This window comes from Leptodactylus fuscus, chromosome 6, assembly GCF_031893055.1.
Source record: "Leptodactylus fuscus isolate aLepFus1 chromosome 6, aLepFus1.hap2, whole genome shotgun sequence".
Classification (NCBI taxonomy): domain Eukaryota; kingdom Metazoa; phylum Chordata; class Amphibia; order Anura; family Leptodactylidae; genus Leptodactylus; species Leptodactylus fuscus.
In genome coordinates, this window is record NC_134270.1 from 19,501,142 (window position 1) to 19,520,273 (window position 19,132).

Genomic DNA, 19,132 nt, shown 5'->3' on the forward strand with positions numbered 1-19,132 from the left:
AAGCTCTGGCGACCGATGCCAAGGTGGTCGCCCCCTGGTGCTTGGATGAATCCTAGTTCTGTCCATCGGCCCCTGTGGTGTATCCCAGAAGGAAGAAACAATGGAGACCTCAGACCACCCACAGGTCTCCTACTAAAGCTGGGAATTGGCCCTAAGTGTTGCATAGGCGATATGGCGGAATCTTTTATGTCAGTGATGGGGGAAGGAGCGGCGTCCAGTATCGTGACCACCAAGAACCAGGTCCAGCTAGTGAGTGACGTCCCTGTCCTATGCCCCTATAGCGAGCTAGCCTGAGACCTACAGAGAGGGGAGAGCACAGTATGGCGGCATACACCACTTCATGCAGCTTTCCCCCAGAGATATACTTTGAGGGTTCTCATGATGTATGTTTGATCACAAAACATGATGGCATCAGGGTCTTAGTACCATGGTTGGGTTGTTACTGTTTTTTAGTTTTTTGCACTCATGTTCTATACAGCTTCCGATAATCCGTCACCCAAGACAGTATTTTACACCTTCGGATTCTCCACGACTGTATCTGAAGATTACAATGAAATCCTTGACTCTTCGTCCTCGCCACAATGTCGGATTACCAGATGATAGGACCTTACTGACATGAGATGTGTTCCCGTGTCTGCCGCCATCCTGGTAGTGTAATCCTATAAGACGACGAGGGGGGGGGTTTCTCCGTCATCATCATCCTTCAAGACTTTCTAACACCTCAGGATTAAGGATATCCCTACTTGGGGTCAGGTGCGTTCTGCGTCTTTCCGCCTGGTGACCTAGTTGTGCACGGTCCGTGCTCAGGACGCCGTGTACCCTCGTATATATCTGTCTGATCCCGGGCCCCTGATCACCCACCGCCTGCGCCGCACAGAGGAAGGAACCTAATCTTGATTTGTGGCCACGAGACGCTGCTCGATGCTCTAAAGTCATCTGATTGTTCTGATCTGGAACTTTCTGCAAGGTCTGATTTGGGTGGGGGGCTGCACCCCGATTTATCACTGGGGTGATTATGGTCAGACGTATCTCTGCATCGTCGTATAGGGCGAATTTTCTCGAAATAAACAGAGCTGTGGTCTGCTATCAGAGCTGATACATCTTGTATAACACATCAGACCTAATATAACCAACATACACCCACCACATCACACACGTGTTCTGTCAGTCATCATGTATCACACATCACATCACATGTATGATGTAACAAATCATTATACACAGTCCAGTCATATTAATGTGACCGCCGCCTACTTTTGACGTCAACGTTAAATAACCAATCGCAGAAGGCGCGTGTCATCAGCCATCAACTCATCATTGTGGAAGGCACGATGGATCAGCATCAGTATGTATCTATCCTTGCGGACCATGTTCACCCCTACATGCCAATTGTTTTTCCTCAGGATGATGGCGCCTACCAAAGGGGCTTTGGAAACCTTCTGTATTACACAATTTGGGGGGGATTGTACCTTTATGATTTTGGATTTCAGGATGATGGGGGTTATCAGTGCAGGATCAGTCCTTGCTGCTGTTCACACATCGCTCTCTATAGAACCTGCTATACCGGTTGCATGACGTCTCCTGACTCCATGATATCACTCTCCGTCTCCTCTCGGCAGACTTTTACTTGCTGTGACATGCAGCCATCACATCCGTGGGAATAAACAGGACCGTGCGGATGTCGTGAAATCTCCTCTATAAATCGTGGCCACCTGTCACAATTAAAGGGGTCCTCCATGTTTGTGTAATCAGGGGTAACACGCTGAGAATGTCTAGTGCTGCCCCCTATAGATAGGCTAGTCTTGTCTGCTCCCTACAGGATCCATTAGCCATGCCTGCCCATTGTAAAACCGATCCCCACTAATTCTAAAATGGCTGACATATACGCAACATGCAGTATTGATTAGCTACGACTGATGTCTTAGTGGACACATAAAAGGCTCATAATGACACTCCTTGTGGGATTGATTGGTCATGCCTGCTCCCTACTTGACTGTAAGTATAATGTACAGTGCTCATATTGACACGCTATGCAGGATCGATTGGTTATGGCTTTTCTCCTATTGACTGTATATGTTCAGGGGTGATATTGACATTATATGTCGGATAGATTAGCAATGTCTGATTTCTGTTAGTGGATAAAAGGTTCACAATAACGCCCTTTTCAGGATTGATTGGTCTTGCCTGCTCACTTTTGCGTGTATATACCGGGTTCATGTTGACATGTTGTGCAGGATTGATTGGTTATGACTACTTTCCATTGTATATATGTACAGGGCACATACCAATACGCCATACAGGTTTGATTGGCCATGTCTGTTCTCTAATATGGGCACTTCCTGCTGGATTGATTACTCAGGTCTGCTTTCAATCCACATTTTATATACCCGCTCTTCAGAATTGATTGCTCGTGTCTGCTTATGTGGCTCCTCCTGACATGCTGTGCAGGTTTGATTAGCCATGTCTGCTTCCTATAAGTAAATATAGAGACCAATGATACAAGACCCATTGGTTGTGCCTACTCCTTTTTGTTTGGGCCTCGTAGCCGCCCTATATGTATCCCACTCATATAGCGCAGACTTGCCCTTCATGGCAGCTGCGGTCCTGTAGTCACCCGACAATAAATCTAGTCATGTAACCCTATTGGCTCATGTGTATATCAGATTCAGGTCTAGTTATTGACTTATGGAGACCCCCTTTAAATTCATTTTGGCTATCCTGTATCATTATATAGACTAGCTGGAGATCAGATATGGAAGAAACTAAGGACAACTTTGTGACGATCACCCCTACACCCTGCTATCCCCTTTGTCTTCTCTATATAACCTCCAGTCCTTTAGCTCCCATGATCCTTCAGGCTCTGTGTACCGTAGGCTCGCGTCGGTCCTGACCATGTGACGCCATTCCCTGATTCATCCAGCTTTCTGCACCAGTTCGGTTTATGACTCTGCGATCCTCTAGCTGTGTCTGTCCCGCTAATATTTCCATCATAAATCTTCCTTAGATTGTGTGATAGTTGCGCATCTACACCACCGGACGCTACAACCAATGTCACAATGTCGCCCATAAAGCCACGGTCCCTGAAATCTGCAGCTCGTTGTGACGGCCTAGTAGTTATTGAACTACAAGTACCAGCAAAGCCGCTCACTGACTACTTAAAGAGCAACGTAACTGCTTATTGCCCACTGGAGTTGTCACACAAGCTTAAACTGTGTAGTCCGATTTGTCATTCAGGAGTCTAGAGAAGCTGGGTGATTGCTTCCCGGTTGGGAGAAGGATGTGTGCTATGTCGTCTGCGTCCATGTGGGGACTGTCAGCGGCCATATCTGTCTTACTCATGTAGTTTATGGTCCTATAGCTGACAGCAGGAACGTGGAAATAGGAAACGGAAGGAGAGAGAATCCTTGGATAAACAGGAGGCAGGAAATGTGAAACTAATGAGGAGGAAACGGGAAGATCTAAGTGATACGGGGGGGGGGGGATAAATAATATAGTCAGCCATTTAAGTCCTGGATTATTGCATTCCTTGAAATGCGTCCCCTTAAGTGTATTTACCATATGGTGAATTCTACCTGCCCCTCCCCCCTCTCCAACACCGTACCGGTAGTGCCTAAATCCATCCAGGTACTCATCAGTATTGGTTGTAGGATGTCAGGAGGTCGCAGGTTTTTAAAGGAATAGGAGAACATGGAGGCTTTCTTTCAAAGTCCATGGGTTGTATCTGGTATTACAGCTCAGACCTATTAAAGTGAATGGGACTAAGCTGCAATACCGCACACAACCTGCTTAGAGGTATGGCACTGTTTTGGAAGCAAGTGGTCACGATTTTGTAAGCTAGGTAGCCTTTGTGTCTAGAGATGTGGTGTTGGTGTCTGAATTTTTGGGTTGTTTCTGTTGATTCCTATGGAAGTTCATAGTCCTAAAGTCTCTCCAGCAAGGCGTCCAACCCAGACCATAGGGATCGGGTGGCAACCTCAGGCATTTTTTGGTGGGATCTTCTAGGCCGATAGAGTTACCTTAGAAGAGAGAGTTTTGACCTACGATGTCCCTGTCTTCCTGGGAAGCCCTAACATTATTCTGTAACCTTGGTCAGTAAAGACCGCTCGAGACTGATAAGAAACTATCTGGAGAACCACAAATCCCAGGCCTTCCCGGATAACCAATGCTAGACCTGTAGTTAAAGAGCGTACCCAAATTTTTAGCGCAATCGCTCCTCATTTCGTGGTTCAGGGTGTGACCCTCTATCGTCTCGGCTGGAATTCCTTTGGTCTGTGGCTGAAGGATTTTCTCTTCATCCTTCCACCGGTTTTAGTCTGAGACTGATCTTGTGTACGCAGGGCGGGTTGACTCTACACTTTTTCTTTCTTCTGTGGTTGTAGCGCTCACTCTATGGGGTTGGCGAATATTTGTGGTCTTTCTTTCTGTTTGTTTCGTAAATTAAAACCAATTCCTTTCATACGCGTCTTAGCAATTTCTGAGATGTCAGATTACTGAGCGATCTGGATCACTGGACCTTCTTCGGAGTGGTTACATGGTGAGCCTGTTACTGTCGACTTGTGTTTGTTCAGGTCATGGAAGTCCATGAGGTCATGATCAAACCACGGGAGTTGTTTACATGCCCAAGCCCAAGGAAGTTTATGTGCCACCATTTGGACCAAAGATGGCGTTGATGTGCTCAGGTTCTTTAAGACCTTGACATGCCCATGCTGAAGCCATATAAGATGTTGATGAGCCTACACTCAAGCCCATGAGTAGTGTAGTTGTGCCGTGGATAGTGCCGATGATTCTTTGCCCAAGCCCATGGACAATGATGATGTAACATCACTTTGTTCATGGACTATGTTGATATGGTCAACCTATGACATGACCACTTGAAGATATTGATGTTAATCTGGCCTCGCTCAAGCCCATGGACAAAGTTGATGTGCCACCATCTGGTCCACGTTCATTTGCTCAGCCCCTGGACAGTGTTGACTCTTCTGCAATCAATATCAAGGACTATAGCTTGAGAGCATGCCTATTCTCTATGGACAATGTTGACTGTTCTGTACTCAAACCCATGGACTATGTTTCTGGGACATCATCATAGTCCATGAGCTTGAGTGAAGTCAGATCCATATTGGTATCTTCTATGGCTTGAGCATGGGCACGTCAGGATTGTCCCAGAGATAACCCAATCAATGTTGTCTATGCTGCAATGTCAATAATGTCTATTGGAAAATCTTGACGTGCCAATGCTCAAGCCATTGACGACACCATTGTTGACGCGTCCCCACTTAGCCCATGGACAATGTTGACGCGCCCCCACTTAGCCCGTGGATTATGGTGACGTACCCCTACTTAGCCCATGGACAATGTTGACGCGCCCCTACTTAGCCCTCGGACTATGGTGACGCGTCCCTACTTAGCCCTCGGACTATGGTGACGCGTCCCTACTTAGCCCTCGGACTATGGTGACGCGTCCCTACTTAGCCCTCGGACTATGGTGACGAGCTCCTACTTAGCCCATGGACTATGGTGATGTGCCCCCACTTAGCCCACAGACTATGGTGACATTCCCATGTTCAAGCCATGGATAATACCAATGTCATTGCCACCTTCCTCAAGCCCATGGACTTTGTTGACGTCCTATAATTTATTTACTACATGTCCTATAAAAAGGGGGATGAAATGGTGACGAGATTCAAGCTCAGAACGCTCAGTGCAGCTCTGGATGTGACTGTAGTATAAGATCTGATATTACTTACGATGAGTACATGACGTGTAAAGTGATGCACCTACGCGTTCCAGCAGTCCTAGAGATGGTGAGATATGTGTTTCTGCAGCTTGGGGTGATCTGTTGTATCTGGCGGTTCTTGGCAGGGGCTGCCGAGCACACACTACACCCTCCCACGTGCTGAGCCCTTGGCACGGGCAGATGACTTTGGACGGTGGAGTTTAGATAATCCAGATCTTGACTAGCGGCTGGCTGTTTACACTTCACTTTCGTACAGGCGCACGCTTCACCGTCCTCATCGTCTACCCTGGTGCAAGATATCCAGAATTACCCGGTGTCTGCAGTATAGCATGCTGGGGGTTGTAGTCCCATCCAGGAGATCCGACTACTTTGTGTCCTCTACTGTTGTATTCACTCACTGTTTATTAAGGTGACTGGCCAGAGCAGACACCCCCGCCCCTCCACCCCCTCTGATACCTGTCACCCCGCAAGCTCACAGCCTGCGCCTCGTCAACATTTTGGAACGGTTTCCCTTTAAGCTGCATCAGCTGCCAAGAAAGTAATTTCTGAAATTGCACGTTCCGTGCCGCTCGCCCACCTACCTCTGTTCCTTCCACATTGGCACAAAGAGAGATTTCTGAAGAGCGGGAGCTCACACGGAATAATTAGATGGTCTTCACCACTCCGGAGCTGTCACTCGGCTTTCATCACCCACCGCCAAGGAATATTCCCCTGTCTTATTAATGCAATTATATTGGGGGGGGACTAATGGGGCGTCTTACATTGCCTTACGATGGGTTAAAAATACTCCCGTTGGTGGGCTTCTCTGTAGGGCGCAACATTGTGTACCCTCCCATTGTTCATGTGTTCTCCCCAACACCTGTATAAGAGGAAGGGGCTTGTCAGGGTAACAAAGGACATTATCAGAGGGGGGCGCTATAGGCTCTGTATTTGGAGAGGTTCGGATGACTACAAACAGTTTACACTCACCCTTGGGTATGGATAACACACAAGCGGGGCTGCAAACTACTATTATGGGTACGTGAAGACTCTGATAATCTGGAATATTTGGGGCCACATTATGGGATATTTGGACTCTGCAGGTTTTCAGCTTCCGGATATTCTTATTTACTAACAGCAAGCGGAGATTGCTCCGGTATTAATCTAACAATACGCCGTCCCTTTAAGTGAAGTCCGTGGCCCCGCCATCCCAGGGTGCACTGCTGCGGTGTTATTTACATGGAAATAGTTCCCTAAGATAGAACTTGGTCCATCGCCAGGACGGATAAAGCAAATTCCAGCCGGAGCAGAGGAAGCGCAAGCAGCGTAGTCCTGTGTCCAGTGCTGAATATAGGGGGGCTCACTGACCTGAGAGAATGGGGTTTTAGGCGGAGGGGCTATCATGTGCACCCCAATATCTCTATCCTCTATAGGCCTGTACTGGTATCAGGGAGTCTCCACATATTTATGTGAAGAGCCAGAGAACCCCCAAACTTGAGCACCTTAAGGGTCTGAAATTTGGAGCCCCCCCAAGTTGTTGGCACCCTGGAAACAGTGTAGACCCAAGCAAACTGCAGCCATGCTGAAACCGCTACCAGCCGGTAGACATGTTGGAACCAGTTGCCCCCATCTATAGGCACCCTGGTAGTAATTGTCCTCCATCGTTTAGGCCCCCTTCCTCCTACCTCTAGTCAGTAGCCTTCATTCCTAGTGCCCCCCCATGTATGCTGCAGCTGCCCCTTGTAGCTTTGCTGGCATTATTACCGCACAGCGCCCCCTGTGGGATATCACTGGTGGCCCTCCATCATTTAGGGGTCCTGTAGGAAGAGGATGATTAACTCTTCACCGTCTGATTCTCGTTTTGCCTTCGCTTATTAGACTTTTGCTCCATTTTGATGGATTTTCTTCAATCTCCGCCTGATCCCTGGAAAAATGTGAAATGGCGCAACAATACAGATCTGTGAGGAGGCGGCAGCTAAACTCTGCAGCAGCGCACAGGGCCTGCGAGGAGTAGTGGGCGGTCTAGAGTAGAACACGACATGGTAAGATCCATCCGATCGCCTCATGTTAGGCCAATAACATGTATAGTATGGTTTACTCTAGTCACATCTAAGTCTGCACTGCAGAATCTGAACACCACAAGCCGCATGATCCCGTAATGCACTGAGCTTATCCTCCTCTGACATTGAGCTCCCTTAATGCAGCTTTGGATGTGACTGGAGTAAAGGCATCTTGCAAAAACCACCATATAAAAGTCTAATGCCTGGGCTTTGGAGGCCTGAGCAAGGTGCGAGGCACGTTCTCTCCATCGAGACCCTTCTGTGTATTATTTTTCCGCCTTCCTTATTTTGTTTGCATGTGGCTGCAGTAATAGTTTGCAGCTGCTTCGGATATTCCACGCTTTCTGGGACAATTATCCACTTTGCACTTGGACGGGGGTTCGATCCCTGGAGGAGGCGCTCAGATCACGTTGTGCAGATGGCGGAAAACGGTTTTTAGGCTCTCGTGTTAAAGATCTGATGGGATCAGTCCGGGAAATGTCGAATATTCTGCAAGATTTCCCATGATATTCAACGAAGATTGTTCGCTGCATGAAATCAGTGCCCCCTGGTGGTCACATTATTGGGAAGATTTGGCCCTTACCTCATGGTAGTTGCTGGGACTGCCCTTGGCTCTCTGTCATGTACCTCTTTCCTGGACATCCTGCTGTTAGAGGCCACTGCCTTTAGGGGGCAGCACTGTACAATATTTAGGTAGGTGGTACGTATAACAATAACGTCCACGTATTGCTGGAACCCATATCTTACAGCAGAGGCTTCCTAATGCCTCCCATAGCGCCCCCTGGTTTCTTCCTTGGGTAAGTATTGCACGTGACCCAAATGCCCACATGGTGTTAACACGTGGTCCGGTTATGATCCTCATGTACCCACTGTATACAACATGGGGGCTCTGACCAGTCTGTGACTACACCCCTCCAATGTGCAGTGATCTTTGATGCCCGGTGTGTACTGATACCTTTCAGTCATAGTCAGCAATGGACAGAAATCAGCATGGGGTTCTGATGGGGTGTCTGACTACGACTACACCCCGATATACAGCTAGCTGTAGTGTCCTGTGTGCCTTGATACCTTTCAGTCATAGTCAGCATGGGGCTCTGACTACGACTACACCCCGATATACAGCTATCTGTAGTGTCCTGTGTGCCTTGATACCTTTCAGTCATAGTCAGCATGGGGCTCTGACTACGACTACACCCCGATATACAGCTATCTGTAGTGTCCTGTGTGCCTTGATACCTTTCAGTCATAGTCAGCATGGGGCTCTGACTACGACTACACCCCGATATACAGCTAGCTGTAGTGTCCTGTTCAGCCCTAGTCAGCATGGGGCTCTGACTACGACTACACTACGACTACACCCCTCGTCGCCGCCGATGAGACCCTCACGCTTGCCCATGTTTCTCGCCTCTGACACATCAAGACCTGGCTAGTTACCTGCAGTCTCCTATATTCCCCCTGAGAGGCGCCATTGTGAACAGATAAACACCTAAATGGCTGCACGATTTTGCCATTAATAGCACAGAGCCGCTGTCACCCCCGGCCCCTCCTCATCTCTCCATCTCGTCTTCTCCAATCCCCCCACCCCACCTACAGATCTTATATAACATCACGATGAACTCCTCTCACCCGACAGCCATCAAGTGTCTTCATCTTATTTCCCTGTGACTCACGTGTACTGAGGTAACGTCTCGCATAGCTATAGACATGGCCCTGTGCGGATCCGTTCCGGCAGACCCTGTATGTCACCCGCAGGAATGGTAATGGGGGGGGGGGCTGTCACCTCGTTGGCTGTAAATGTGGTGGTGGGTGGCAGGGTTATTATGTATTCACAGCAGCCTTCTGGAGATGGTGGTACCGCGGGCACACCGCCCCCCAGCCTGAGCTTGTCTAATTACACCCTGACAGTCACTACGGATCTCCTAATTATATCGATAAGCCCATTTATTAACCCTCGAGATGACAGATGGGAAGCCTCTAGTATTTCCCTTAGCCCGTAGGTTGTTTTTGAAGGGTCCCCATATCACACACATCGTATCACATACGAATTCATGGGGCGCCATTCTACCTCACCCCCTTAGATTTAGCCACTGACCGCCCATGTCAAACCCCTTCCCGTTCCTGCCAACTAGGGGAGATCTGGAACAAATGCGACTAAATACATAACCATGATAGTAAAAAAAAACAACTTAAAAGAAATGGAGGCTTCCCAACAGAGTGTGCGCGCGTTTTATCGGTTGGCAGATGGCGGTACGGTAATTACTTTTGACAGGAGCGGAGGCAGCGATCACGATGGTGGTGGTTATTCTAAGAATAGGGGGGTCTTCATTGCCGCCTGCGCGTTGTGTTTACCCACTTCTGCTAAAAACTGCACCTGGCCAAAATTGTACGGACAGCCATCCCCCCAACCTGCAGGTCATAGGTCAACTGGAGGTGACGTTGTAAGGGTATGTTCACATGGAGGAAAAGGTCACGGAAACCTTTTTCCGTTGTGTGAACATTCCACGCCGCGACAGCGCTGATCAGCGCCGCACCTCCCATGAGGCGACCTGAAGCGACCGCTTCAGGCGGCGCTAAGCCAGGGCCTCGGGAGGGGCGGCTTTCTGACGTCCGCTTCAGGCGGCAGAAAGCCCAGGTTCACCCCTGGCGCTGATGCAACATCGGCATTCCGTTGCGACATCCCGCACCTTTGTAGGGAATCGATGAGCCTACACTGGAGCGTATCTCGAGCGCAGAATCCGCGGCAAGATAGGGCATGTCGCTTCTTTTTTTTCTGCTACTAGCTAGCGAAAAAAAGAAACGAGCGGCTCCCATTGAAGTCAATGGGAGTGGATTTTGAGGCGGATTCCGCGTCAAAATCCGCCTCCGAAAAACTCTGTGTGAACAGACCCTCAAGATGTTTTCATGATTCTGCATTTGGACCCTGAAGAAACCAGGCCATTGGATGCCACGTTGCCAGATTTTTCTAGACTAGTAGTTCTCAACCTCCACGGGTAGCATGGTGGCCCCCTGTGTGCCCCAGCGGGTAGTGTAATGGCCCCCTGGGTGCCCCCGCATGTCCTTTGCCATATGACTGGGCCTCAGTGGTCCCTGATATCACTCGGGAGACCAAAGAGGGTGGTGGCCCATGGCGGAGGCTCAGGCGCGGTGCATAACACTGTTTATATTTTCTCATTTCCTCCACTACCTGTATCCCCAGGGGTATGTACCACAGATTACAGATAACCTTTCATAGCCTCACGAATATGCGGTTTCATATACCGCCAGAAAGCGGGCAGTGCGCTGAATTCACGATTCACTAAATGGCGGCACAGGAGACCCTTTAAGGGACCCAATATAATAAGCGAATGGCCCGTCCTCCATGTGCAGGAATGTTTGGAGACGGCGGTGTGTTTTTCTTATGCCGGGGCTGGAATGACAACTATCCGAAAAGTGTTTTCATTACTGGGGAGGAATGTGCGCGGCCGGCGATCACCTGTAACCGCAAGCGGGCCGCACGCTACAGCCGAGGCGCTCTCCAGGATTCCCTAAAAAAATCAAAAATGTCTCCCTCATTTGTGTACTAGGGAAAACTGGGTGACAAACCAGTATGGCTGCCATTGTAAGTCACCCAGCTTTACCAGAGCGCAGAAGTGTCAGCATACCGTTCAGGATTCCAGGAAAGCTAGGTGACAACCAATATGGCTGCCATTACAGCTCCCACTGGGATCATCGGCGGAATATCCCTTTAAGAAGTGATTAACAAAGATTTGTTGCGTTTTGTAAATCCCTACGTAAGAAAATGGAGGCGCCAATGTCTCGGCCGCGCGGATAACCGTGATTTCATGCTTCCAATGAGCCCTGGCGATGGCAGCCGCTGAGACACGGACATGTGTGAGCGCAGTTTTTCGTGTTAAATAATAGATAAGTGAATGAGGCAGGCGGTGAATATTTCATGAGCGATCCTGCCAAGCCCTCGAGCTGCGGGAGAGCGACGCCTGTCCTCGCCGAGGGAACCCATGTGACTGCGCCGATTCACCTGGCCCTCTAGAGCAATTCAATAAAGGTTGTCACCCAGCTTTCCGCAACCCCTGACTGTATCAAGCTGCAGTACTATTCAGAGATGGATTGCCTCTTCCACCCGCCTGTCGGTCTCCACTGCAGTTTTGGCATTCTATTCGTGCATTCGGTAGAACAGGGCTATGTATCCTGTTCGGCCGGTGCTGGAGGGGTTTGTAGGCTCTTCGCCCCCCTCCATGTCTGTGACCTCTATCCCTGACTAAGCTGTCGCAGCCTTGGTCAGTCTAGTCACAAATCTCACAGCTCAGACATGAAGTGCCCCCTTTTATTCTGAATCGTAAGCGGATCTGTTCCCTTTCTGGCTATTATGGAAGGGTGTGTAGACTTTTGCAACCGTGTTGCATCTGAATTAAAAATTGGCTTTGCAAATAGTCTTGTTTTAAAGGGATGGTCTCTGGTGTGGCCCCTTAAGGCGAGATGATAACAAGGCGAGGTGGGGAGCGCAGGATCAGACTACACATAGTTGGCTTGTAGTCTAACCATGGAGACTCTATAGGGGGTAATACACTAAACCGTAGGGAGCAAAGCATGAAAAAAGTAGAAATTTTGCACAAAAGTTGTAACTTTTTGATGATGTGACTTGCACGCCTCTTTCCTTAAAGGGGGGGACAAGGCGCTGGGGGAAATTTCTCTTTAGGTGCATAGACCCCGCCTGATATGAGGTGTGCAAACTACAATGGGGAGGAATTATCATGGCAGACGTAGAAAACTACTGTCCAGATAAACCGTCCGCCGTTGTTTAAAGGGATCCTATCATTTAAACTCAATTTTTTTCTGCCTATCACGTAGGAATAGCCTTAAGAAAGTCTATTTGTCTCCTACCTTTAGATGTCTTCAGTATATAATCCGGTTTTCGGCAGTATGCACATGAACTCTCTCGGAGCACTGGGGGCGGGCCCCAGCGCTCAAACAGCACTGGGGGCGTCCCCAATGCTGCGAGAGAACTATACAGCGCTACCTCCATCTTCTTCAGGAATGGGTCTTCTTTGTATCTTCTTCCAGGGGTTGGCTTCAAACTTCTAGGCTTAGGGCAAAGCCGACTCCGCATGCCTGCGGCCGCAAGAAAATGGCCGCTTACAATACTGTGCAAGCAGCCATTTTCTTGTGGCCTGTGGGCTTGCACAGTCGGTTATGTCCTAGGCCTAGGAGTTTGAAGCCAACCCCCGGAAGAAGACCAATTCCTGAAGAAGATGGAGGTGGCGCTGGAGAGTTCTCTCGCAGCATTGGGGACGCCCCCAGTGCTGTGAAAGAACTCATTTGCATACAGGCAAAAACCTGGATTTCTACGGAACGGTAGCGCAGAGAAGACCTCTAAAGGTAGGAGAAAAATAGCCTTTCTTAAGACTATTCCTACGTGATAGGCAGAAAAAATTTAGTTTAAATGATAGGATCCCTTTAAGGCCCCAAAAACTGCAGCGGATGGGATTGACTAAAATCTCATCCACTTTGCAGGGAGTATATAACTTGGCATGGGGTCCTCGCCTAAAGGTTTTTTTAAGGGGTTGTCCCTAGATCAACACTTGTCGCCTATCTTCATGACGGGGGATGGTTTCTGATCACCAGTGATCCCTCTGGTTATGAGAACGGGATCCTATGTCCCATGTGTGAATGGGGTGCGTATTGCCGATCCTCAATGTATGGGACTGGAGAGACGGCATGGAGTGCCAGTGTGGACTTTCAGCTACGTCTCCATTCAGATATGGTGAGGGGCCCCAGCTATCAAACACTTAGGCCCGGTTCACATCGGGTTCCGTTCGGGGAGTCCGAACTTTTCTCTCTGCATTATTCGTGCGAAAATCACACGGAGTCCATTATAGTCTATGGGGTCCATGGGTTTCCTTAGGTAACTGCTCTTATTACAGCAGGTAGTAATCCGATAAATTATCTGATGGGCGCCAGTCGTCACATTGATCTGTGGATTCGTATCTGATATTTCTACCGCCAAATTTGGGGCATAACATGAAGCTGTGCCAAGTATCGGCAATATTATTCACACCCGCTGGCAATATTATGGTTTCCCGCCATTGCCTAGTCGTGGGTCACATGGTTGGCCATACTTTTAAAGCGCCGGCATCGTGAAAACACTGCGCTGTTTGTACGGCGAGATCCCAGCGCTGAATTATTCTGGTCATGTCCGGCTTCTTACATGTCGCTTGTTGAATAACGTGGCCCCTGGGAAACAACAACAACAATACTGACACCGACCTGAGGGGAATGCTAAATGTGCAGCCACAGAGACCGCACAGCTGAGCCGAGAGAGCTTCCCAGGCACCGACACGGCCCCTTAAAGGGATGGTATACCCACAACGCAATTACAGTCTCTGCTTGTCCGCTGTCCCGTCATGGGAAAAGCTGGGTCAGAACAGTAGGGCAGCCAATGTGGGGCATTACCCAGCTTTCCCAGGGCCCTGAAACACAAATCTGATAAGCTGTAGTGACTGCCATAATGGTTATCACCCAGCTTTACCGGAAACAGATGCAATGACGACTCAAGATCATGCTTTCCAGCGTCTCAGGGGTTAAGTGTGGCCATGGCTCCCCGGATACTTGGGCCCGGGAAGCTGGGACGCCGCGGTCAGAGCAGATCGCTGTCCCTTAAGAAAGGAGGATGGTTCTCACGCAGCGGAGGGGCCTTTAGTTTCCCATGGTCTGCGAGAGATCTGCCAAAGCCGCTGCCCGGCAATGATTATGTTACCAGAAGTAATTAGCCGCCGTTTTACCCAGCATGCCCTTTGGGGTCCTCTCACCAAAAATTGGTTTTGTACTCCAGTCACATCTCAAGCTGCATTCAAGCCCCTCTCACAGTTAGAAAACATTCCTGCTACATCGCTTTATTTCAAGATGTCCGCTCCATTCACATCCAGAGCTGCAATCAAGCTTCTGAAAATCTCTCTAGCGCCCCCTGCTGGTTCAGTGCCTGTAGAGGACAAGCTCTGCAGTGTTGCATTCTCGGAAATGGTGAAGATGCCAAAGAAAATAAGGGTTCAGTGTTGTCGAGAGGAAAACCACGGAGCGGTTTGGTGCTTGAGTTGTGTTTCGGACTGGGCGATGAATGGCGCGGCCTAGTTACCGTGTAATACAATATAAGCAGGACGGGGAAGGAATGTTCCGGATTCAATGAGCATTCTTCTGGGCTCTCTTGTACAAACTCGGCGTCTACGGTCACATCGCAACGTTCTGCCGCATGGGTAGAGCTTGTGGACGCAGTGTTGCAGGATTTAAAGGGACAGACTTGATGTTTCCATTTCCTGTTATGGACACGTCACCGACAAGTGGTAGGAAATGGTACTGCAAGTAACAAAAGTTATCATATATGGGGTGGTGGTTAAACGTGACATCCCACGTTTTTTTTTTTCAATCTGTGGCCCTGTCCTGGATGCTACTGCAGCACCTCTTAGTGTATGCCAGTGCAGCGCCCCCACCTGGAGGACGTCATGGCACTCCCATTGTTTTTCCGTCTTCCATGTTTTGCAGGAAGTTTCCATAAAGTCATGCTGTGACTATTGTCTCTGGAGAGGAATCAGCAGTGATGTTTCTGGGGAGTCTTCAGAACGTCGCCCCCCGGGGGCCGTTATAAATAGCTGCTGTTTTCACCTTCTACCCGCTAATGAAAGCAATGAATCACATCGCTATGACAGAACATCTGCAGGTTTATCATCCCAGTCACAATTCTTAACCGGCTGTGTGCTGGCGGGGTCCCCCTGATAATAGGGCCCCCTAAGCCGTGGCTCGCTCGAGATCTTGTGTGTACAGTGACACTCTCTAGATCTTGTATACAGTGGAGCTCTCTATAAGGCGACACTGTCTCTAGATCTTGTATATTGATCGGGACACTATATTGTGGCACCCTCTAGATCTTTTATATGGGGGGAGGGGACACTCTTTCTAGATTTTGGAAATCTCTCTCAATATTGGGGTTCTCTCTAGATCTTGTATATGGGGTTGCTCTCTCTATATTGGGGCACTCTAGATATTTTATATGGGGGTGCTCTCTATATTGGGGCACTATCTAGATCTTGTATTTGGGAGCGCTCTCTAGATCTATCCTCTCTCTCTCTCTCTCTCTCTCTCTCTCTCTCTCTCTCTCTCTCTCTCTCTCTCTCTCTCATCTCTCTCTCCTATCTCTCTCTCTCTCTCTCTCTCTCTCTCTCTCTCTCTCTCTCTCTCTCTCTCTCTCTCTCTCTCTCTCTCTCTCTCTCTCTCTCTCTCTCTCTCTCTCTCTCTCTCTCTATCTCTCGTCAGAAATCATGGAGGGATGTGATGTGTGTGCCCCACCAGGAGGGGGCCCTCTTTGCAGCACACACATGATCCCCTCTGTCCTGCGCTCTCCTCCGTCCTCCCTGGCATCATCTGTCACATATCGGAGGATGAAGTGGGGCGCACAGTGTATACAGGGCGCAGACAGGGATGTCTCTTCTACCTTTCTGCACAGTTTAAATTTAGCAGTGAGCGGGGAGCCGTCGGTGTACAGAGTGTTCCTGAGCGGTGACACACACACCTCCGCTACTCCCACCAGCCACAGCGACAAACACATCTCCTTGACACACCGCAGTCACCGTACGAATGTGCAGCCCCGGCTGTGTGCTGATACTACAACTCCCAGCATATCAGCCAGGATATGTGTGTGTGTTATTCAGGGGTGCGGCCTGTCAGCGCCTCATTTTTTTGGATTGTTTTGTGTTATAATCTTTGATAATAGATGTGTATTATTCCCCAGGTTGTTGCGTATACACTGTACAGATCTGTATTAACGGACGTTGTCTTTTGCAGGCATCGACTATAAGACCACCACCATATTGCTGGACGGACGCCGCATAAAACTACAGCTCTGGTGAGTCTTCTTAATCTTTATTTTCTCGTCTTTACAGGGTGCGAGCCGCCATATTGTAACCCAGATCTAGGTTTGTATCCTATAGTGGTGGAAAGCAGTCTACAGATAAGATTCTGGCTGCGTGGAGTCACCAGTAGGGGGAGCTCACTGCCACGCACCCATTGAATATAGTTATAAACCAGTATACAGACCTCGATGACCCAGCATGTCCACACATTATATAGGAACCCCATTGATCTCAGTGCACGTTGTGTAATACTTCATTCCACCTGTGGTGGCGCTGCAGGGAAATTGAATACTTCGTGCCAGATTCCTCCACGGATTACAATATCTATCCAGTGGTTTAGAATATAATCCAGCACTTTGGCATTGATGACTGGACCTAGTCACCAGATTTGCCAGACTATAATCATTTTTGTGTCGCTGCCCCTTTAAGATTTTATTTTTTTTAAATGACCACACTCGTGTATATAAGGAGCGTCCCGGCCTCGCGGTATAACATAGGCATGTATTGATTAAGACTGAGTATACTTGGCTCGCAGCATCCTGCTCCTGCGTCCTCCGCCGCGAGGGAGGCTGGACGGCGTTCACACGATGATGTGTCTATAAATAAGGAGGTGAAGGCCAGGCGGCGCTTGTCTCATCCAAAAAATACATCATCTTAAGCAGCGAGGTGAAGGCAGGCCATGGAGCAGAGCGTCAGCTACACACTAAGCCAAGATTGTACGTTTTACCTGCCCTGACACATTGTGACGGAAATCGGGACAGGAGAGATTTGTCTGTAGTCTGGATACACTGTAACAAAGCCTCAGCTGTGAGAAGCTCTGGACAATGGAGATGGATCGAAACACACAGTCTGTGAGAAGCTGCAGATATTACGTAAGGCGACATTTACATAAAGGCGATTTTTCTTCCATCGTGTCGCAATCTTATATCTTCTCATGTAGTAGGAAGGGATCGCCCTCCATGTGCCAAGGCCCTGGCATCGGAGACGCCCCACACCCATAGCTGGGATGTAGACGGTGCCACATATTACCCACAATTCCATTCAGTATCAAACACTCTGTAGTCTGTACATCCTGATCTCCCTGGTTCACGATATCTGAAAGGTAGGGTTCAGCGACCGGAAAAGATCAGATTCCGATCGAGCAAATTTCACAATCAGGATCGGCTGGAAAATAATCGGATTTTAAAATCGATCCTGAAATCTCAAGATCGGGTCAGCCCTAGTGAAAGGACCTGATGCCTCTCTGCTTTCTGCAGGTCCAGAATGTTCTTATACAGGGCGGTGTTAGATGGAGGGTCACCAGCAGGGGGGGATCTTTCTGGGTACATTTTGATTCTCGATACAGAGGAATAAACCCTCTATTGAACTAAGACTCTGCGCTCGCAACACGGAACGCTCGCTGCGCCCTGTAATTATACGGTGAAGAGCGTTATTACCGAGGATGTAACAGTTAGTGCTCGCAGTATACAGGAGGGAGGGGGAGCGGAAATAATAAAAATATCGCCAGAATCTAAATATATATATATATATATATATGATTATTTTTTTTCTCCCTGGGATATGTGATATATGCTCTGCTAAAAAAAAAAGAAAAAAAATCGTATATTTAAAAAAAAAAAAAAAGAGAAATAAAATAAGGAATCAAATAAAATAATTGAAAATTAATAAAAAATTATCCAAAATTTATTATTTTATTAGTGATAAATATATAATAAAATGTCTCCATAGGACGTTGTCGCAACTAAAAAAACAAAAAATGTTTCCCCTCTGTCCCCGTTCCTGCCGGCCTGTCACCGCCCAGGAAATGACTGTTCAGCCAATCCCGGGTCACGGTGGAGACTAGAATGGAGGTCTATATATCTGGTGTGTTGTGGATCCAGTAGGTGGCGCTGCCTCCAGGAGTGTGGTCTGGCAGGTGAGGTTACTGGAGGCAGCGCCACCTACTGGATTCACTTCACACTAGCCTCTATCATGTGGTCAGCATGGTGAGCAGTGATTGGCTGAGCAGGAAGTGGAGACCAGCAGGGATCAGGAAGTATCGGAAGGGGAGCAGCCAGGGATCAGTGAGGGGACTGTGACTACTGTTAATTATGCCTTTATGACCCTTTTAATGTGGACAACCCCTTTAAGAAAAAAAAAATGGCGTTCTGGGGGAGTAACGTGAGGGTGATGGCGCTCCGCTCTGCTCCGTGTCTGCCTACATATAATCCTGAGATCACGGACTTGGAATGAGGATTTTGGAGCCGTCCCAAGGCCTGGAAGTCCTGGCAGCAGCGCGGACTCTTGTAATCCTGAGAAGCCTTCCATGTGCCTTCCTATAGTGCAGTATAAAGCGCTGGATTTGCTGGGGGTTGTAGTCCTACCGCAGCTATCTAGGCTGTAAACACGACTCTGTGCTACATATCTCTGTCCTAATCCCTTCGTACGGAGCTGGAGAAGATTCTGTGACCGCAGCGACTGGC

General features: G+C 48.6%; 1 protein-coding gene across 2 annotated transcripts in view; it reads left to right on the top strand.

The window, feature by feature from the left end:
• The window catches only part of RAB40B (RAB40B, member RAS oncogene family), a 30,301-nt gene that overhangs the window by 5,007 nt on the left and 6,162 nt on the right, over window positions 1-19,132 (top strand). For both annotated transcript variants that reach the window (XM_075279480.1, XM_075279478.1), the window contains exon 3: window positions 16,603-16,663. In XM_075279480.1, the coding sequence (XP_075135581.1) occupies window positions 16,603-16,663 (61 nt within the window). The remainder of the gene's footprint in view (window positions 1-16,602; window positions 16,664-19,132) is intronic.